Source organism: Loxodonta africana, chromosome 17, assembly GCF_030014295.1.
Source record: "Loxodonta africana isolate mLoxAfr1 chromosome 17, mLoxAfr1.hap2, whole genome shotgun sequence".
NCBI lineage: Eukaryota > Metazoa > Chordata > Mammalia > Proboscidea > Elephantidae > Loxodonta > Loxodonta africana.
Window position 1 is genome coordinate 75,143,065 of NC_087358.1, and position 24,118 is coordinate 75,167,182.

A 24,118-nucleotide genomic window follows, 5' to 3' on the forward strand; every position below is an offset into this window, starting at 1 on the left:
AAGCATCAAGAAAGAAGCCCAATAAAGACATGGAAGATCTAAATACCACAATCAACCAACTTGACTTCATACACATATACAGAACACTCCATCCAAAAGCAGACAAGTATACTTTCTTTTCCAGCCCACATGGAACATTCTCTAGAATAGACCACATATTACGTCATAAGGTCAGCAGTTCGAATCCACCAGGTGCTCCTTGGAAACTCTATGGGGCAGTTCTACTCTGTCCTATAGGGTTGCTATGAGTCAGAATCGAGTTGACGGCACTGGGGGTTTTTTATTACGTCATAAAACCAACCTTAATGAATCCAAAACATTGAAATATTACAAAGCACCTTCTCTGGCCATAAAGCCATAAAAGTAGAAATCAATAACAGAAAAGGCAAGGAAAAAAATCAAATACATGGAAACTGAACAACACCTTGCTCAAAAATGACTGAATTATAGAAGAAATTAAAGATGAAATGAAGAAATTCATAGAATCAAATGATAGTGAAAACACTTCCTATTAGAATCTCTGGAACACAGCTAAGGCAGTCCTCAGAAGTCAATTCATAGCAATAAATGCTCACATCCAAAAAGAAGAAAGACCAAAATCAAAGAATTATCCCTATAACATAAACAAATAGGAAGAGAACAACAAAAGAAACCCTCAGGCACCAGAAGAAAGAAAATAATAAAAATTAGAGCAGAATTAAATGAAATAGAAAACAGAAAAAGAACCCAAAGAATTAAGACCAAAAGCTGGTTCTTTGAAAAGATTAACAAAATTGATAAGCCATTGGCCAGACTGACAAAAGAAAAACAGGACACAAAACAAATAACCCTATTAAGAAAAGAGATGGATGATATCACAACAGAACCATCTGAAATTAAAAGAATCATATCTTATTACTATGAAAAATAATACTCTAACAAACTTGAAAACCTAGAATAAATGAACAAATTTCTGGAAACACACTACTTTCCTAAATTAACACAAACAGAGGTAAAACTACTAAATAAACCCATAACAAAAGAAGAGATTGAAAGGTAATTTAAAAACTCCCCCCCCACCCCCGCCAAAAAAAAAAAAAACCTCTGGCCCCGACGGCTTCACTGGAGACTTTTATCAAACTTTCAGAGAAGAGTTAGCACTAATATTACTAAAGGTATTTCAGAGCATAGAAAAGGATGGAATACTCCCAAACTCATTCTATGAAGCCGGCATTTCTCTGATACCAAAACCAGGTAAAGACACCACACAAAAAAGAAAAATACAGAACTATTTCCCTCATGAACTTAGATGCGAAATCCTCAACAAAATTCCAGCCAAAAGAATTCAACAACATATCAGAAAAACAATTCACCATTACCAAGTGGGATTCATACCAGGTACACAGGGATGGTTCAACACTAGAAAAACAATCAATGTAATCCATCACATAAATAAAAGAAAGGACGAGAGCCACATGATCTTATCAATTGATGCAGAAAAGGCATTTGACAAAGTCCGACACCAATTCATGATAAAAACTCTCAGCAAAATAGGAATAGAAGGGAAATTCCTCAACATAATAAAGGGCATTTATACAAAGCCAACAGCCAACATCATCATGGAGAGAGTCTGAAAGCATTCCCCTTGAGAACGGGAACCAGACAAGGATGCCCTTTATTCAACATTGTGCTGGAGGTCCTAGCCAGAGCAATTAGGCTAGATAAAGAAAGAAAGAGCATCCAGATTGGTAAGGAAGAAGTAAAAGTATCTCTATCTGCAGATGACATAATCTTAAATCTTAGACACAGAAAACCCTGAAGAATCCTCAGGAAAGCTACTGAAACTAATAGAAAAGTTCAGCAAATTATCAGGATACAAAATAAAAATTAGTTGGATTCCTCTACACCAACAAAGAGAATGTCGAAGAGGAAATTACCAAATGAATACCACTTACAATAGCCCCCAAGAAAATAAAATACTTTGGAATAAATCTAACCAGAGACATAAAAGACCTACACAAAGAAAACTACAAGACACTACTGCAAGAAACCAAAAGAGACTTCATAAATGGAAAAACATACCTTGCTCATGGACAGCAAGACTCAACGTCGTAAAAATTTCTATTCTACCCAAAGCAATCTATAGATACAAAGCAACCCCAATCCAAATACCAATGACATTTTTTAATGAGATGAGAAACAAATCACCAACTTCATATGGAAGGGAAAGAGGCCCCAGATAAGTAAAGCATTACTGAAAAAGAACAGAGTGGGAGGCCTCATACTACCTGCTTTAAGAACCTATTATAATGCCACAGTAGTCAAAACAGTCCGGTACTGGTATAACAACAGATACATAGACCAGTGGAACAGAACTGAGAATCCAGACATAAATGCATCCACATATGAGCAGCTGATGTTTGACAAAGGCCCAAAGTCTGTTAAATGGGGAAAAGACAATTCTCTTTAACAAATGGTGCTGGCATAAGTTGATATCCATCTGCAAAAAAATGAAACAAGACCCATACCTCACACCATGCACAAAAACGAACTCAAAATGGATCAAAGACCTAAATAAAAAATCTAAAACGATAAAGGTTGTGGAAGAAAAAATAGGAGCCCTAATACATGGCATAAACAGTATACAAAACATTGCTAATAATGAACAAACACCAGAGGAGAAACTAGATAACTGGGAGCTCCTAAAAATCAAACACCTATGCTTATCCAAAGACTTCACCAAAAGAGTAAAAAGATTACCTACAGACTGGGAAAAAGTTTTTGGCTATGACAGTTCCAGTCAGAATCTGATCTCTAAAATCTACATGATGCTGCGAAAACTCTACAACTAAAAGACAAATAACCCAATAAAAAAGGGGCAAAGGATATGAACAGGCGCTTCACCAAAGAAGACATTCAGGCCGGTAACAGACACATGAGGAAATGCTTACAATCTTTAGCCATTAGAGAAATGCAAATCAAAACTACCGTGAGATACCATCTCACCCCAACAAGGCTGGGATGAATCCAAAAACACAAAATAATAAATGTTGGCAAGGTTGTGGTCAGATCGAAACACTTATACACTGCTGGTGGGAAGGTAAAATGGTACAACCACTTTGGAAATTGATTTGATGCTTCCTCAAAAAGTTAGAAATAGGAGAGCCAAGATGGCGGAATAGACAGACGCTTCTTTCGAGCCCCCTTTGCAACAAAGACCTGAAAAAACAAGTGAAACGAGTATATTGGTGACAAGCAGGGAGCCCTGAGCATGAAAGGCAAGCTTAGACAACAAACAGAGGAGCAGGGGAGGAACAGACCGTTCAGAAGTGGAGAGGAGTTACTAGACCTGAATAACGGGGAGCCCTCAGGCAACATTCCAAGAGTGGTGGCGGTGGCGGCGGTAGCGGCAGCAGGCTGGTACTAGCGTTTGGCTGCAGCTTCCTCAGGGAGAAGCAGCCAGCCACACAGCCCACTCACACCTCTGGAACCTGAGGAGAAGTGCGCTCTCAGCAAAAGCTAAGTACTTGCGTATATTTTACTGTACCCCAACCACCCCCAAGCAGGCTTCAGCGGATGAATCCCTGGGCTTGAGATAGACCTTGGTGAGCACCCAGAGCCATCCTCTCGGCCTTGGGGAAGGAAAAAGTTTGCCACTGGGGGGAAAAGATACTTTGCTAGCTCCATTAACCATGGAGCTCAGGACAGAAGTGGCTCCTGAGGCATAAGCCGTCCGTGGACCTTAAGCACCTTTCCCTTCTGCATGGACCTGTGTGGACCTATTTCAGGAGAATAGGCCCTTGTTGGCAAACTCCAACCATTTCAGCGGTGCGGTGGAGAGGTGGGTGTTTGATGTTTGCCATTGCTTTGCCTATTAAATAAAGTCCTCACCTACCCAAAACAGGGACCTAAGGACTGTTAGGTCCACTCAGTTCACCCAGCCACCCATGACAGGGGTCCAAAGATAACTGGTACCTCCCAGTCCTTACAACGAAAAACTCTGGGTGCCCATGGTCCCTCTGCAGAACCCACCCACCAGCACGCTCTAGGAAACAGAGACGCGTTTTCCTCAGAGACACTTGGGGTTCGGTTCTCGGCCCCCTGCCTTGTTCAGAGCATGACCCCCTGCTGCAATCACATACCGGTATATACGCCAATCACCCCTGCCCCTCTAAGACTGTAGGACAGAGCCTGTACCACACACTTGATATCAGCTACCTGGAAACCTGAGCTGAGTTCATACAAGAAAACTGATGGACTCCTAGACTGATATACCTGTTAATAGCTCTAGTCAGCTAGGGACAGGACACCAGAGCTCCAAAGGCAAAAATAATCAAGCTAGCTCACTCAAGCAACCCATAGGGGTATACCAAAAAACAAAACAAAGCAAGCAGCTACGACACAGTAAGCAAGCATAAACTAATTCAATTACTTATAGATGGCTCAGAGACAACAGTCAATATCAAGTCACATAAAGAAACAGGCCATGATCACCTCAAAAGTTTCTCAAAACAAAGAATCCAGGGATCTTCTAGATGAAAGTGCATTCCTGGAATTACCAGATGCAGAATACAAAAGTTTAATATACAGAATCGTTCAAGACATCAGGAAGGAAATGAGGCAATATGCAGAGCAAGCCAAAGAACACACAGATAAAGCAACTGAAGAAATTGGAAAGATTACTCAGGAACATAATGAAAAGTTTAATAAGCTGGAAAAACCCATAGACAGACAGCAATCAGAAATTCAGAAGATTAACAATAAAATTACAGAATTAGATAACTCAGTAGAAAGTCAGAGGAGCAGAACTGAGCAACTAGAAGCTAGAATTTCTGAACTCGAAGATAAATCACTTGGCACTAATATATTTGAAGAAAAATCAGATAAAAGAATTAAAAAAAATGAAGAAACCTTAAGAATCACGTGGGACTCTATCAAGAGAAATAACCTACTAGCGATTGGAGTACTGGAAAAGGGAGGGATAGCAGAAAATATAGAGAAAATTGTTGAGGATTTGTTGGCAGAAAACTTCCCTGATCTTGTGAAAGATGAGACGATATCTATCCAAGCTGCTCATCGAACTCCACATAAGGTAGATCTTAAAAGAAAGTCACCAAGACATATTATAATCAAACTTGTCAAAACCAAAGATAAAGAGACAATCATAAGAGCAGCGAGGGATAAAAGAAAAGTCACCTACAAAAGAGAGCCAATAAGAATAAGCTTGGACTACTCGGCAGAAACCATGAAGGCAAGAAGGCAATGGGATGACATATTTTAAAAATTGAAGGACAAAAAAAATTGACTACCAAGAATCATATATCCATCGAAATTGTCTCTTAAATATGAAGGTGAAATTAAGACATTTCCAGATAAATACAAGTTTAGGGAATTCGTAAAAACCTAACCAAAACTACAAGAAATACTAAAGGGAGTTCCTTGGTTAGAAAATCAATAATATCAGGTATCAACCCAAGACTAGAACACTGGGCAGAGCAACCAGAAGTCAACCCAGACAGGGAAGTCCAAAAAAAACAAAGCAAGATTATATATATATATATATATATATAAAAAAGCCCAAAACAGGGTAACGGCAATGTTATTATATAAAACAAGACAACATTAAAACAATAAAGAGAGACTAAGAAATGTAATCATACACCTTCCATATGGAGAGGAAGATAAGGTGATACAAAGAAATAAAAGTTAGTTTTAAATTTAGAAAAATAGGGGTAAATAATAAGGTAACCACAAAGGAGACAAACTATCCTACTCATCAAAAGAAAATACAAGGGAAAAATACAGACTCAGCAGAAACAAAATCAACAACAACAAATATGAGGAAAGGACAATATGTAAAGAAAATCTACTCAGCACATAAAATCAAGTGGGAAAAAGAAGCTGTCAACACACAAAAAAAGACATCAAAATGATAGCATTAAGTTCATACCTATCCATAATTACCCTGAAGGTAAATAGACTAAATGCACCAATAAAGAGACAGAGAGTGGCAGAATGGATTAAAAAAAAGATCCATCTATATGTTGCCTACAAGAGACACACCTTAGACTTAGAGACACAAACTAAAACTCAAAGGATGGAAAAAATATATATCAAGCAAACAACAATCAAAAAAGAGTAGGAGTGGCAATATTAATTTCTGACAAAATACACTGTAAAGTTAAAACTATCCGAAAGGATAAGGAAGGACACTATCTAATGATTAAAGGGACAATACACCAAGAAGATATAACCATATTAAATATTTATGCACCCAATGTCAGGGCTGCAAGATACATAAAACAAACTCTATCAGCATTGAAAAGTGAGATAGACAACTCCACAATAATAGTAGGAGACTTCAACACACCACTTTCAATGAAGAACAGGACATCCAGAAAGAAGCTCAATAAAGACACAGAAGATCTAAATGCCACAATCAACCAACTTGACCTCGTAGACATATACAGAACACTCCACCCAACAGCAACCAAGTATACTTTCTTTTCTAGTGCACATGGAACATTCTCTAAAATAGACCACATATTAGGTCATAAAGCAAGCCTTAGCAGAGTCCAAAGTATTGAAATATTACAAAGCATCTTCTCTGACCATAAGGCCGTAAAAGTGGAGATCAATAACAGGAAAAGCAGGAAAAAAAATCAAATACTTCGAAACTGAACAATACCCTGCTCGAAAAAGACTGGATTATATATGACATTAGGGATGGAACAAAGAAATTCATAGAATCCAGTGAGAATGAAAACACTTCCTATCAGAACCTTTGGGACACAGCAAAAGCAGTGCTTAGGGGCCAATTTATATCAATAAATGCACACATCCAAAAAGAAGAAAGGGCCAAAATCAAAGAGTTATCCCTACAACTCGAACAAATAGAAAGAGAGCAACAAAAGTAACCCACAGGCACCAGAAGAAAACAAATAATAAAAATTAGAGCTGAACTAAATGAAATAGACAACAGAAAAACAATTGAAAGAATTAACAAGACCAAAAGCTGTTTTTTTGAAAAACTCAACAAAACTGATAAACTGCTGGCCAAACTGAGAAAAGAAAAACACGAGACGAAGCAAATAACCGGAATAAGAAATGAGTTGGGCGATATTACAACAGACCCAACTGAAATTAAAAGAATCGTATCAGATTACTATGAAAAACTTTACTCAAATTTGAAAACCTAGGAGAAATGAGCCCCACGTGTCTGTCAGTTTGTCATACTGTGGGGGCTTGTATGTTGCTGTGTTGCTGGATGCTATGCCACCACTATTCAGATACCAGCAGGGTCACCCATGGAGGACAGGTTTCAGCTGAGCTTCCAGACTAAGACAGACTAGGAAAAAGGACCTGGCAGTCTACTTCTGAGAAGCATTAGTCAGTGAAAACCCTACGAATAGCAGTAGAACATTGTCTGATATAGTGCTGGAAGATGAGACCCCCAGGTTGGAAGGCGCTCAAAAGATGACTGGGGAAAAGCTGCCTCCTCAAGGTAGACTCAACCTTAATGACGTGAATGGAGTTAAGTTTCTGGGGCCTCCATTTGCTGATGTGGCACGACTCAAAATGAGAACAAACAGCTGCAAACATCCATTAATAATCGGAACCTGGAAAGTACGAAGTATGAATCTAGGAAAATTGGAAATCATCAAAAATGAAATGGAATGCATAAACATCGATATCCTAGGCATTAGTGACTTGAAATGGACTGGTATTGGCCATTTTGAATTGGACAATCATGTAGTCTACTATGCTGGGAATGACAACTTGAACAGGAATGGTGTATTCATCGTCAAAAAGAACGTTTCAAAATCCTGAAGCACAACGCTGTCACTGGTAGGATAATATTCATACGCCTACAAGGAAGACCAGTTAATACGACTATTACTCAAATTTATGCACCAAGCACTAGGGCCAAAGATGAAGAAATAGAAGATTTTTATCAGCTACTACAGTCTGAAATTGATCGGACATGCAATCAAGATGCATTGATAATTACTGGCGATTGGAATGCAAAAGTTGGAAACGAAGAAGGATCAATAGTTGGAAAATATGGCCTTGGTGACAGAAACAATCCCGGAGATTGAATGATAGAATTTTGCAAGACCAATGACATCTTCATTGCAAATACCTTCTTTCACCAAAGTAAACGGTGACTATACACATGGACCTCGCCAGATGCAACACACAGAAATCAAACTCACTACATCTGTGGAAAGAGACGATGGAAAAGCTCCATATCATCAGTCAGAACAAGGCCAGGGGCCGACTGTGGAACAGACCATCAATTGCTCATATGCAAGTTCAAGCTGAAACTGAAGAAGATCAGAGCAAGTCCACAAGAGCCAAAATATGACCTTGAGTATATCCCATCTGAATTTAGAGACCATCTGAAGAATAGATTTGATGCATCAAACACTGGTGAACGAAGACCGGATGAGTTGTGGAATGACATCAAGGACATCAACCATGAAGAAAACAAGAGGTCAGTGAAAAGACAGGAAAGAAAGAAAAGACCAAGATGGATGTCAGATGAGACTCTGAAACTTGCTCTTGAGAGTCAAGCAACTAAAGCCAAAGGAAGAATTGACGAAGTAAAAGAACCGAACAGGAGATTTCAAAGGGCCTCTCGAGAAGACAAAGTAAAGTATTATAATGACATGTGCAAAGAGCTGGAGATGGAAAACCAAAAGGGAAGAATACGCTCGGCGTTTCTCAAGCTGAAGGAACTGAAGAAAAAATTCAAGCCTCGAGTTGCAATAGTGAGGGATTCCATGGGGAAAATATTAAATGATGCAGGAAGCATCACAAGAAGATGAAAGGAATACACAGAGTCATTATACCAAAAAGAATTAGTTGATATTCAACCATTTCAAGAGGTGACATATGATCAAGAACAGATGGTATTGAAGGAAGAATTCCAAGCTGCTTTGAAGGCATTGGTGAAAAACGAGGCTCCAGGAATGGATGGAATATCAATTGAGATGTTTCAACAAACAGATGCAGAGCTAGCGGTGCTCACTCGTCTATGCCAAGAAATATGAAAGACAGCTTCCTGGCCAACTGACTGGAAGAGATCCATATTTATCAAGAAAGGTGATCCAACCAAATGTGGAAATTATAGAACAATATCGTTAATATTACATGCAAGCAGAATTTAGCTGAAGATCATTCAAAAATGGCTGCAGCAGTATATCAACAGGGAACTGCCAGAAATTCAGGCTGGTTTCAGAAGACGATGTGGAACCAGGGATATCATTGCTGATGTCAGATGGATCCTGGCTGAAAGCAGAGAATACCAGAAGGATGTTTACCTGTGTTTTATTGACTATGCAAAGGCATTCGACTGTGTGGATCATAACAAACTATAGACAACACTGAGAAGAATGGGAATTCCAGAACACTTAACTGTGCTCATGAGGAACCTTTACATAGATCCAGAGGCATTTGTTGGGACAGAACAAGTGGATACTGATTGGTTTAAAGTCAGGAAAGGTGTGCGTCAGGGTTGTATTTTTTCACCGTACCTATTTAACCTGTATGCTGAACAAATAATCTAAGAAGCTGGACTATATGAAGAAGAACAGGGCATCAGGATTGGAGGAAGACTCATTAACAACCTGAGTTATGCAGATGACACAACCTTCTTGCTGAAAGTGAAGAGGACTTGAAGCACTTACTAATGAAGATCAAAGACCACAGCCTTCAGTATGGATTACACGTCAACATAAAGAAAACAAAAATCCTCACAGCTGGACCAAAGAGCAACATCATGATAAACGGAGAAAAGATTGAAGTTGTCAAGGATTTCATTTTACTTGGATCCACAATCAACAGCCATGGAAGTATCAGTCAAGAAATCAAAAGACGCATTGCATTGGGCAAATGTGCTGCAAAGGACCTCTTCAAACCGTTGAAGAGCAAAGATGTCACCCTGAAGACTAAAGTGCGCCTGACCCAAACCATGGTATTTTCAATCGCATCATATGCGTGTGAAAGCTGGACAATGAATAAGGCACACCGAAGAAGAGTTGATGCCTTTGAATTGTGGTGTGGACGAAGAATATTGAATATAGCATGGACTGCCAAAAGAACGAACAAATCTGTTTTGGAAGAAGTGTGCCAGAATGCTCCTTAGAGGCAAGGATGGTGAGACTGAGTCTTACATACTTTGGACATGTTGTCTGGAGGGATCAGTCCCTGGAGAAGGACAACATGCTTGGCAGAGTACAGGGTCAGCTGAAAAGAGGAAGACCCTCAACGAGGTGGATTGACACAGTGGCTGCAACAATGAGCTCAAGCATAACAACGATTGTAAGGATGGCGCAGGACCGGGCAGTGTTTCATTCTGTTGTGCATAGGGTCACTATGAGTCTAAAAGGACTTGACAGCACCTAACAGTAACAACAAGGAGAAATGGATGAATTCCTAGAAACACACTACCTACCTAAACTAACACAAACACAGGTAAAACAAGTAAATGGACCATAACAAAAGAGATTGAGAGGTAATAAAAAATCTCCCAACAAAAGAAAGCCCTGGTTCAGACGGCTTCACTGCAGAGTTCTACCAAACTTTCACAGAAGAGTTAACACCACTACTACTAAAGGTATTTCAGAGCATAGAAAACGACGGAACACTACCAAACTCATTCTATGAAGCCATCATATCCCTGATACCAAAACCAGGTAAAGACACCACAAGAAAAGAAAATTATAGACCTATATCCCTCATGAATGTAGATGCAAAAATTCTCAACAAAATTCCAGCCAATAGAATTCTACAACATATCGAAGAGATAATTCACCATGACCAAGTGGGATTCATACCAGGTATGCAGGGATCATTCAACATTAGAAAAACAATTAATGTAATCCGCCACATAAATAAAACAAAAGACAAGAATCACATGATTTTATCAATTGATGCAGAAAAGGCACTTGACAAAGTTCAACACTCATTCATGATAAAAACTCTTAGCAAAATAGGAATAGAAGGAAAATTTCTCAACATAATAAAGGGCATTTATACAAAGCCAACAGCCAACATCACCCTAAATGGAGAGAGCCTGAAAACATTCCCACTGAGATCAGGAACCAGACAATGATGCCCTCTGTTCCCACTCTTATTCAACGTTGTGCTGGATGTCCTAGCCAGAGCAATTAGGCTCGATAAAGAAATAAAGCGCATCCAGATTGGCAAGGAAGAAGTAAAAGTATCTCTATTTACAGATGCCATGATCTTATACACAGGAAACCCTAAGGAATCCTCCAGAAAACTACTGAAACTAATAGAAGAGTTCAGCAGAGTATCGGGATACAAGATAAACATATAAAAATCAGTGGGATTCCTCTACACCAACAAAAAGAACATCGAAGAGGAAATCACCAAATCAATGCCATTTACATTAGCCCCAAGAAGATAAAATACTTAGGAATAAATCTTACCAGAGAGGTAACAGACTTATACAAAGAAAACTAGAGTACACTTCTGCAAGAAACCCAAAGAGCCTTACATAAGTGGAAAAACATATCTTACTCGTGGATAGGAAGACTTAACATCATAAAAATGTCTATTCTACCAAAACCAATCTATACATTTAATGCAATTCTGATCTAAATCCCAACCACATTCTTTAACGAGTTGGAGAAACAAATCACCAATTTCATATGGAAGAGAAAGAGGCCCCGGATAAATAAGGCATTACTGAAAAAGAAGAACAAAGTGGGAGGCCTTACTTTACCTGATTTTAGAACCTATTATACTGCCACAGTACTCAAAACAGCCTGGTACTGGTACAACAACAGATACATTGACCAATGGAACAGAAATGAGAATCCAGACATAAATCCATCCACATATGAGCAGTTGATACTTCACGAAGGCCCCAAAACAGTTAAATGGGGAAAAGACAGTCTTTTTAACAAATGGTGCTGCCATAACTGGATATCCACCTGCAGAAAAATGAAACAAGACCCATACCTCACTCCATGCAGAAAAGCTAACTCAAAATGGATCAAAGACCTAAATATAAAATCTAATATGATAAAGATCATGGAAGAAAAAACAGGGACAACGTTAGGAGCCCTAATACATGGCATGAACAGTATACAAAAGATTATAAAGAATGTAGAAGAAAAACTAGATAACTGGGAGTTCCTAAAAATCAAACACCTATGCTCATCCAAAGACTTCACCAAAAGAGTAAAGAGACTACCTACAGACTGGGAAAAAGTTTTTAGCTATGACATTTCTGATCAGCGCCTGATGTCTAAAATCTACATGATATTGCGAAAAGACAAATAACCCAACTAAAAAATGGGCAAAAGATATGAATAGACACTTCACTAAAGAAGACATTCAGGTAGCTAACAGATATATGAGGAAATGCTCATATATCATTAGCCACTAGAGAAATGCAGATCAAAACTACAATGAGATTTCATCTCACTCCAACAAGGCTGGCATTAATCCAAAAAACACAAAATAATAAATGGTGGAGAGGCTGCGGAGAGATTGGAACACTTACGCACTGCTGGTGGGAATGTCAAATGGTACAACCACTTTGGAAATCGATTTGGCGCTTCCTTAAAAAGCTAGAAATAGAACTACCATATGATCCAGCAATCCCACTCCTTGGAATATATCCTAGAGAAATAAATAAGAGCCTTTACACAAACAGATATATGCTCACCCATGTTTATTGCAGCACTGCTTACAATAGCAAAAAGATGGAAGCAACCAAGGTGCCCATCAATGGAAGAATGAACAAATAAATTATGGTATATGCACACAATGGAATACTATGCATCGATAAAGAACAGTGAGGAATCTGTGAAACATTTCATAACATGGAGGAACCTGGAAGGCATTATGATGAGTGAAATTAGTCAGTTGCAAAAGGACCAATATTGTATAAGACCACTATTATAAGAACTTGAAAAATAGTTTAAACTGAGAAGAAAACACCCTTTTGTGGTTATGAGAGGGGGGCGGGAGGGAGGGTGGGAGAGGAGTATTCACTAATTAGATGGTAGATAAGAACTACTTTAGGTGAAGGGAAAGATAACACACAATACAGGGGAGGTCAGCACAATTGTTCTCAATCAAAAGCAAAGAAGTTTCCTGAATAAACTGAATGCTTTGAAGGCCAGCATAGCAGGGGCAGGGGTCTGGGGATCCTGGTTTCAGGGGACATCTAATTCAATTGGCATAATAAAATGTATTAAGAAAACATTCTGCATCCCACTTTGAAGAGTGGCGTCTGGGGTCTTAAACGCTAGTAAGCAGCCATCTACGATGCATTGATTGGTCTTAACTCACCTGGCTCAAAGGAGAATGAAGAACACCAAGGACACAGGGTGATTACGAGCCCAAGAGACAGAAAGGGCCACATGAACCAGTGACTACATCATCCTGAGACCAGAAGAACTAGATAGTGCCCGGCTACAACTGATGACTGCCCTGACAGGGAACACAACAGAGAACCCTTGAGGGAGCAGGAAAGCAGTGAGATGCAGACCACAAATTCTCATAAGACTAAACTTAATGGTCTGACTGAGACTGGAAGGACCCCAGTGGTCATGGCCCCCAGGCCTTCTGTTGTCCCAGGATAGGAACCTTTCCTGAAGCCAACTCTTCAGACATGGATTGGATTGGACAATGGGTTGGAGAGGGATGGTGGTGAGGTGGACACTTGAGCCTATGTTGGCATCTCCTGCCTGGAGGGGAGATGAGAGGGTGGAGGGGGTTAGAAGCTGGCGAAATGGACACAAAAAGAGAGAGTGGAGGGAGAGAGCAGCCTGTCTCATTAAGGGGGAGTGTAATTGGGAGTGTGTAGCGGGGTGTATATGGGTTTTTGTGTGAGAGACTGACTTGATTTGTAAACTTTCACTTAAAGCACAATAAAAATTATTTTTAAAAAAACCCTAGAAATAGAACTACCATATGATCCTTGCAATATATCATAGAGAAATAAGAGCCTTCACACCAAATGATATATGCACACCCATGATCATTGCAGCACTGTTTACAATAGCAAGAAGATGGAAGCAACTAAGGTGCCCATCAATGGATGGATGGAGAAATAAGTTGTGGTATAGTCACACAATGGAATACTAGCCAACAGTTCAGAACAACGATGAACTCATGAAACATCTCATAATATGGAGGAATCTAGAAGGCATTATGCTGAGTGAAATTTGTTAGTTGTAAAAGGACAAATATTGTATGAGGCCACTATTATAAGAACCCAAGGAGAAGTTTAAACACAGAAGAAAATAGTCTTTGATGGTTACTGGGGTGAGGAGGGAGGGAGAGGGGCAATTCACTAATTAGATAGTAGGCAAAAACTATTTTAGGTGAAGGGAAAGACAACACACAATACAGGAGAGGTCAGCACAACTGGACTAAACCAAAAGCAAGGAAGTTTCCTGAATACAACAGAACACTAAGAAGGCCAGAGTAGCAGGGACAGGGGCCTGGAGACCATGGTTTCAGAGGACATCTAGGTCTATTTGTATAACAGAATATATATATTAAGAATACACTCTGCATCCCACTTTGGTGTGTGGCATCTGGGGTCTTAAACGCTAGCAAGTGGCCATCTAAGATGCATCAGTTGGTCTCAACCCTCTTGGAGCAAAGAGAATGAAGAACGCCAAAGACATAAAGTAAAAATGAGCCCAAGAGACAGACAGGGCCACATAGAGACTCCATCAGCCTGAGACCAGGAAAAGTAGATAATGCCTGACTAGCACCGATGACTGACCTGACAGGGAACACAACAGAGATTCCCTGATGGAGCAGGAAAACAGTGGGATGCAGATCTCAAATTCTCCTAAAAAGTCTATATTTAATGGTCTGAGACTGGAGGGACCCTTTGTTAGCCCAAGACTGGAAACATTCCCGAAGCCAACTCTTTAGACAGGGATTGCACTGGACTGTAAGACAGAAAATGATACTGGTGGGGAGTGACCTTCTTGGCTCAAGTAGGCACATAAGATTACATTGGCAACTTCTTTCTGGAGGTGAGATGAGAAGGCAGAAGGCTCAGGAGCTGGTTGAATGGACACATGGAATACAGGGTGGAGAGGACAAGTGTGCTGTCTCATTACGGGGAGAGCTGCTAGGAGTACATAGCAAGGTGTGTGTAAGTTTTTGTATGAGAGACTGACATGATTTGTAAACTTTCACTTAAAGCACAATAAATTAAAAAAAAATTTTCCAATCTACACTTTCAGTATGTTGCAAAATAGTTCGTGTGCCCCATTTAACTTAATCTGATTTTCTTGGAGTTTTTGTTTAAACTGGACATTGAGACATGCAAAGAAATGGCATTTCCCTAAATCTAATAGCAACATATTAATATAAATTTTCTTAACTTGTGAAAGTAAAAATAATGAAACATGAATTCAAAAATTGTGCAATTCTATTTTATCAAACACCCTATAGATCTAGAATTTACCCCTTAATTCTAGAAACATTCTATTTTCACTTCTCCACAATAGAGTATGATTTCATACCATGATACACATTCACATAATATAATTGCTTCCTTTTAAATTTATAATATTTTAATATCAGTTGCAACTGTAAAATAGTTCTTTGAAGACTAATAGATTATGCAAATAGTATAACCAATTTTATGCAGAACGTATTTAAAATATGGAAGAGAATGGCTGAGGAAGTACTTTAAAGTCAAATTGTGTGAAAATTTATGGAAATGAATTCCTTCTATGTGCCCTTCACTGTTCTAGAAGCACCTGTGAATATGTAATTATATCCTTTTTTAAAATCTCACTGATATACAACATTACTGATGAAAGTGGTCTTTTAAAGGGTTATGTTAGATCATGCTTTCTTTTGGTTTATAAACAGAGGCATGATGTTTTAACTCAGCTTGCCTGTTCTATCTTGGACCGTAGATCTACTGTGTCTAATACAAAGGGCATTATCATATATTTTGAAGTGGTTTGGTGAGAATAAAATTTTTCCCCCTAACAACTGCTTCTACTGAGTGAAAACTGAGTAATTTTTTTTTTTGGAGATTCTAAGAACACGCAGTTCTCCCTACAACTGGACAGTTTAATCCTATGATATCTGATCATTGGCCTAAATATAGCCTAACAACCAATTGCCATTGAGTTGACTCCGACTCATGGAGACCCCACGTGAGTCAGAGTAGAGCTGCTCTCCAGAGAGCTTTCAATGGCTGATAGTTTGAAAATAGATTGCCAGACCTTTCTTCCGAGGAGCTTTTGGGTGGGCTTGGACCTCCAACCTTTCTATTAGTAGCCAAGCGCATTTATCATTTGCACCAGCCAGGAACTCCATAGTCTATTCATAGAGGTGCAAATCCTTTTATCTTTAATTAATTAATTAATTTTGTCTGTTTTAGAGTATTTGGAGTCTTGCTGGTTTTTGTGGATGTGTCTCTGGTCCTTATGGGCCTAATTTTCACTGACAGCTCACAGATGGTTTCTCTGAAATATGGTTCAATTTCTTTAGCAATTGCTGTATTTTTCCTCATGGACGTTTTTCTTCGAGTATATGTAGAAGGGTAAGTTTGATTTACTTTTTATGCATAAAGCAATTTTGTATTGCTATAAGAAGCATCCCAAAATAATTACCAGGTGAACCCAATCAAACACGTCCCTCTTTACCAAAATAATTCTCTTCAAATGCATGACCCAAGGAGAAGCAATGGTCCAAATCCCAACTTTTCATAGCTGTGGCTTTAATAGTATTAACATTGCAACTGGCACTCCAGTCTCCAACAATGTATTCCAGATTATTCCTATGCTAGATAAAGCTTAAACGCCTTTCGATATGGGGCACGGCAGCTGATGTGCCTACCTGCACCTTAATAAGAGGAACATAAGGTGAAGTCACATCTGTCAGTTTATTGTACTGTGGGGGCTTGCATGTTACTGTGATGCTGGAAGCTTTGACACTGGTATTCAATATCAGCAGGGTCACCCATGGTGGACAGGTTTCAGCTGAGCTTCTAGTCTAAGACAGACTAGGGAGAAGGACCTGGCAGACTACTTCTGAAAAGAATTAACCAGTGAAAACCTTATGAATAGCAGCAGAACATTGTCTGATATAGTTCCAGAAAATGAGCCCCTCAGGTTGGAAGTCACTCGAAATACGACTGGGAAAGAGCTGCCTCCTCAAAGTAGAGTAGACCTTAATGATGTGGATGGAGTCGAGCTTTCTGGAACTCATTTGTTGATGTAGCATGACTCAAAATGAGAAGAAACAGGCAAACATCCATTAATAATTGGGACATGGAATGTACCAAGTATGAATCTGGAGAAATTGGAAATTTTCAGAAAAGAAGTGAAATGCATAAAGATTGGTACGCTAGGCACTAGTACGCTGAAATGGACTGGTATTGGCCACTTTGAATCGGACAATTATATGGTTTACTATGCCGGGAATGACAAATTCAAGAGGAATGGCATCACATTCATAGTAAAAAAGAACAAGATCTATCCTGAAATATAATACCGTCAGCGATAGGATAATATCCATACACCTACAAAGAAGACCAGTTAATATGACTATGATTCAAATTTACACACCAATGCCAAAAATGAGGAAATAGAAGATTTTTACCAACTTCTACAGTCTGAAATAGATCAAACATGCATTCAAGATGCATTGATAATTACTGGTGATTCGAATGTGAAAGTCGGAAACAAAGAAGGATGGGTAGTTAGAAAATCCAGCCTCGGTGGTAGAAATGATGCCAGAGATCTCATGTTAGAATTTTGCAAGACCGAAGACTTCTTTATTGCAAATACCTTTTTTCACCAACATAAATGGTGACTATACGCATGGATCTCTCTGGGTGGAAAACACAGGAATCAAATTAACTACATCAGTGGAAAGAGATAATGGAAAAGCTCAGCATCATCAGTCAGAACAAGGGCAGGGCCCAACTGTGGAATAGATCATCAGTTGCTCATATGCAAATTAAAGTAAAAACTGAAGAAAATTAGAACAAGTCCACAAAAGCCAAAGCACGACCTTGAGTATATCCCAACTGAATTTAGAGATCATCTTAAGAATAGACTTGATGCATTGAACACTAATGACTGAAGACCAGACAAGTTGTGGAATGACAGCAAGAACATCATACATGAAGAAAGCAAAAAGTTATTAAAAAGACAGGAAAGAAAGAAAAGACCAAAACAGATGTCAGAAGAGACTTTGAAACTTGCTGTGAACGTCCAGTAGCTAAAGTAAACGGAAGAAACGATGAAGTCAAAGAGCCGAACAGAAGATTTCAAAGGGCAGCTCGAGAAGACAAAGTGTTATAATGACATGTGCAAAGACCTGGATTTAGAAAACCAAAAAGGAAGAACATGCTCAGCATTTCTCAAGCTGAAAGAACTGAAGAAAAATTCAAGCCTCAAGTTGCAGTTTTGAAGGAGTCTATGGGCAAAATGGGAACCACGGTGGCATAGTGGATAAGTGCTATGGCTGCTAACCAAAAGGTCAGCGGTTCAGATCCACCAGTGCTCTTTGGAAACTCCACGGGGCAGTTCTACTCTGTCCTTTAGGGTCGCTATGAATAAGAATTGACTCCATGGCAATGGGTTTGGTTTTTTTTTTTTTTTTTTAGTGGGCGAAATATTGAATGATGCAGGAAGCATCAAAAGCATAAGGGAGAGGTGGAGCCAAAATGGCGGAATAGACAGATGCTTCCATCCAGCCCTCTTTACAACAAAGACTTGAAAAAACAAGTGAAATCAGTATATTTGTGACAAGCTGGGAGCCCTGAACGTCAAAGGCAAGCTTAGACAATGAATTGAGGGTCAGGGGAAGGAAGAGACCATTCAGAAGCAGAGAGGAGTTACAGAACCTAAATCACAGGGAACCCTAGGTCACCATTCCTGAAGCGGCGGCGGCGGCAGTGGGCTGATACTAGCATTCAGCTGCAGTTTCCTCAGGGAGAAGCAGCTAGCCACAAATCCCACCCACACCTCCGGAACCTGAAGAGAATGGCGCTCTCTGCATAAAGCTAAGTACTTGCTTGTATTTTACCGCGCCCCCCCCCACACCCCCAAGCCAGCTTCAGCAGCTGAATCCCTAGCCTGAGATAGACCCTGGTGAGCACCTGGAGCCGTCCTCCCAGGCTTGGGGAAAGAAAAAATTTGCAACTGGGGGAAAAAAGATAATTTGCTATCTCCATTAAGCGGGGGAGCTCAGGACAGAAGCAGCTCCTGTCCAGGCATAAACCGTCCATGGACCCTGAGCACCTTTCCCTTCTGCATGGACCTGTGTGGGCCTATTTCGGGAGAATAGGCCCTTGTTGGCAAACTCCAGCCATTTCAGTGGTGCGGCAGAGAGGTGGGTGTTTGACGTTTGACATTGCTTTGCCAATTAAACAAGGTCCTCACCTACCCAAAACAGGGACCTAAGAACTGGTAGTTCCATTTGGGTTGCCCAGCCACCTGCAACAGGGATCCAGGGATAACTGGTATCTCCCAGTCCTTACAACCAAAAACTTTGGGTGCCCACGGTCCCTCTGCAGAGCCCACCCACCAGCATGCTCTAGGAAACAGAGATGCGTTTTCCTCAGAGACACTTGGAGGTCAGTTCTTGGCCCCCTGCCTTGTTCAGAGCATGACCCCCTGCTGCAATCACATACCGGTATATACGCCAATCACCCCTGCCCCTCTAAGACTGTAGGACAGAGCCTGTACCACACACTTGATATCAGCTACCTGGAAACCTGAGCTGAGTTTATACAAGAAAACTGATGGACTCCTAGACTGATATACCTGTTAACAGCTCAGCCAGCTGGGGACAGGACACCAGAGCTCCAAAGGCAAAAATAATCAAGCTAGCTCACTCAAGCAACCCATAGGGGTGTACCAAAACAAAACAAAGCAAGCAGCTACGACACAGTAAGCAAGCATAAACTAATACAATAACTTATAGATGGCTCAGAGACAACAGTCAATATCAAGTCACATAAAGAAACAGGCTATGATCACCTCAACAGGCTCTCAAAACAAAGAATCCAGGGATCTTCTAGATGAAAGTGCATTCCTGGAATTACCAGATGCAGAATACAAAAGTTTAATATACAGAACCGTTCAAGACATCAGGAAGGAAATGAGGCAATACGCAGAACAAGCCAAGGAACACACAGATAAAGCAATTGAAGAAATTGGAAAGATTACTCAGGAACATAATGAAAAGTTTAATAAGCTGGAAAAACCCATAGACAGACAGCAATCAGTTCAGAAGATTAACAATAAAATTACAGAATTAGATAACTCAGTAGAAAGTCAGAGGAGCAGAATTGAGCAAGTAGAAGCTAGAATTTCTGAACTTGAAGATAAATCACTTGGCACTAATATATATGAAGAAAAATCAGATAAAAGAATTAAAAAAAATGAAGAAACCTTAAGAATCATGTGGGACTCTATCAAAAGAAATAACCTAGGAGTGATTGGAGTATCAGAAAAGAGAGGGATAACAGAAAATACAGAGAAAATTGTTGAGGATTTGTTGGCAGAAAACTTCCCTGATCTTGTGAAAGATGAGAAGATATCTATCCAAGATGCTCATCAAACTCCACATAAGGTAGATCTTAAAAGAAAGTCACCAAGACATATTATAATCAAGCTTGCCAAAACCAAAGATAAAGAGACAATTATAAGAGCAGGGAAGGATAAAAGTCACCTACAAGCAAGAGCCAATAAAAATAACCTCGGACTCCTTGGCAGAAACCATGAAGGCAAGAAGGCAATGGGATGACATATTTTAAAAATTGAGGGAAAAAAATTGACTGCCAAGAATCATATATCCAGCAAAACTGTCTCTTAAATATGAAAGTGAAATTAAGACATTTCCAGATAAACACAAGTTTAGGGAATTCGTAAAAACCAAACCAAAACTACAAGAATTACTAAAGGCACTTCTTTGGTTAGAAAATCAATAATATCAGGTATTGACCCAAGACTAGAACACTGGGCAGAGCAACCAGAAGTCAACCCAGACAGGGAAATAAAAAAAAAAAGTAAGATTAAAAAAAAGAAAAAGCCCAACACGGGTTAACGGCAATGTTATTATATAAAACAAGACAACATTAAAATAATAAAGAGGGACTAAGAAATGTAATCATACACCTTCCATATGGAGAGGAAGATACGGTAATACAAAGAAATAAAGGTTAGTTTTAAATTTAGAAAAATAGGGGTAAATAATAAGGTAACCACAAAGGAGGCAAACTATCCTACTCATCAAATTAAAATACAAGGATAAAAATATAGACTCAGCAGAAACAAAATCAACAACAACAAATCTGAGGAAAGGACAATATATAAAGAAAATCTACTCAGCACATAAAATCAAGTGGGAAAAAGAAGCTGTCAACACACACAAAAAGACATCAAAATGATAGCACTAAAATCATACCTATCCATAATTACCCTGAAGCTAAATAGACTAAATGCACCAATAAAGAGACAGAGAGTGGCTGAATGGATTAAAAAACAAGATCCATCTATGTGTTGCCTACAAGAGACACACCTTAGACTTAGAGACACAACAAACTAAAACTCAAAGGATGGAAAAAATATATCAACTAAACAACAATCAAAAAAGAGTAGGAGTGGCAATATTGATCTCTGACAAAGTAGACTGTAAAGTTAAATCCATCAGAAAGGCTAAGGAAGGACACTGTGTAGTGATTAAAGGAACAATACACCAAGAAGATATAACCATATTAGATATTTTTGCACCCAATGACAGGGCTGCAAGATACATAAAACAAACTCTATCAGCATTGAAAAGTGAGATAGACAGCTCCACAATTTTAGTAGGAGACTTCAACATGCCACTTTCAGTGAAGGACAGGACATCCAGAAAGAAGCTCAATAAAGACACAGAAGGTCTAAATGCCACAATCAACCAACTTGACCTCGTAGACATACACAAAACACTCCCCCCAACAGCAACCAACTATACTTTCTTTTCTAGTGCGCACAGAACATTCTTTAGAATAGACCACATATTAGGTCATAAAGCAAGCCTTAGCAGAATCCAAAACATTGAAATATTACAAAGCATCTTCTCTGACCATAAGGCCATAAAAGTGGAGATCAATAACAGGAAAAGCAGGGAAAAGAAATCAAACACTTGGAAACTGAACAATAAATACCCTGCTCAAAAAAGACTGGATTATAGAAGACATTAAGGATGGAACAAAGAAATTCAGAGAATCCAGTGAGAATGAAAACACTTCCTATCAGAACCTTTGGGACACAGCAAAAGCGGTGCTCAGAGGTCAATTTATATCAATAAATGCACACATCCAAAAAGAAGAAAGGGTCAAAATCAAAGAACTATCCCTACAACTTGAACAAATAGAAAGAGAGCAACAAAAGAAACCCACAGGCACCAGAAGAAAACAATAATAAAAATTAGAGCTGAATAAATGAAATAGAAAATGAAAAACAACTGAAAGAATTAACAAGACCAAAAGCGGGTTTTTTGAAAAAAATCAACAAAATTGATAAACCACTGACCAAACTGACAAAAGAAAAACAGGAGAAAAGAAATAACCTGAATAAGAAATGAGATGGGCGATATTACAACTGACCCAGGTGAAATTAAAAGAATCATATCAGATTACTATGAGAAAATATACTCAAAAAAATTGAAAACTTAGAAGAAATGGATGAATTCCTAGAAACACACTACCTACCGAAACTAACACAAACACACATAGAGCAACTAACTAGACCCATAACAAAAGAAGAGATTGAAAAGGTAATCAAAAAGCTCCCAGCAAAAAAAAAAGCCCTGGCTTCACTGCAGAGTTTTACCAAATGTTCAGAGAAGAGTTAACACCACTACTACTAAAGGTATTTCAGAGCGTAGAAAAGGATGGAATACACCAAACTCATTCTATGAAGTCACCATATCCCTGATACCAAAATCAAGTAAAGACACCACAAGAAAAGAAAATTATAGACCTATATCCCTCATGAATGTAGATATAAAAATCCTCAACAAAATTCTAGCCAATAGAATTCAACAACATATCAAAAAAATAATTCACCATGACCAAGTGGGATTCATACCAGGTATGCAGGGATGGTTCAACATTAGAAAAACAATTAATGTAATCCCCCACATAAATAAAACAAAAGATAAGAATCACATGATTTTATCAATTGATGCAGAAAAGGCATTTGACAAAGTTCAACACTCATTTGTGATAAAAACTCTCAGCAAAATAGGAATAGAAGGAAAATTTCTCAACATGATAAAGGGCATTTATACAAAACCAACAGCCAACAGCACGCTAAATGGAAAGAGCCTGGAAACATTCCCATTGAGATCGGGAACCAGACAAGGATGCCCTTTATCACCACTCTTATTCAACATTGTGATGGAAGTCCTAGCCAGAGCAATCATACTAGGTAAAGAAATAAAGGGCATCCAGATTGGCAAGGAAGAAGTAAAAGTATCTCTATTTGCAGATGACATGATCTTATACACAGAAAACCTTAAGGAATCTTCCAGAAAACTGCTGAAACTAATAGAAGAGTTCAGCAGAGTATCAGGATGCAAGATAAACATACAAAAATCAGTTGGATTCCTCTACACCAACAAGAAGAACATCGAAGAGGAAATCACCAAATCAATGCCATTTACATTAGCCCCAAGAAGACAAAATACTTAGGAATAAATCTTACCAGAGAGTTAAAAGACTTATACAAAGAAAACTAGAGTACACTTCTGCAAGAAACCAAAAGAGACTTACATAAGTGGAAGAACATACCTTGCTCGTGGATAGGAAGACAACATTATAAAAATGTCTATTTTACCAAAAGTGATCCATATATTTAATGCAATTCTGATCTAAATCCCAAGGACATTCTTTAATGAGATGGAGAAACAAATCGCCAACTTCACATGGAAGGAAAAGAGGCTCCGGATAAATAAGGCATTACTGAAAAAGAAGAACAAAGTGGGAAGCCTTACTTTACCTGATTTTAGAACCTATTATACCGCCACAGTAGTGAAACCAGCCTGGTACTGGTACAACAACAGATACATGGACCAATGGAACAGAAATGAGAATCCAGACATA

The 24,118-nt window shown here is 39.0% G+C and overlaps 1 protein-coding gene across 1 annotated transcript in view; it reads left to right on the forward strand.

The window, feature by feature from the left end:
• LOC100654884 (phosphatidylinositol 3,4,5-trisphosphate 3-phosphatase TPTE2-like) overlaps positions 1-24,118 on the forward strand; it is a 311,464-nt gene that overhangs the window by 204,221 nt on the left and 83,125 nt on the right. The window contains exon 11 of the mRNA XM_064270194.1: positions 16,391-16,552. Coding sequence (XP_064126264.1) covers positions 16,391-16,552 — 162 coding nt within the window. The remainder of the gene's footprint in view (positions 1-16,390; positions 16,553-24,118) is intronic.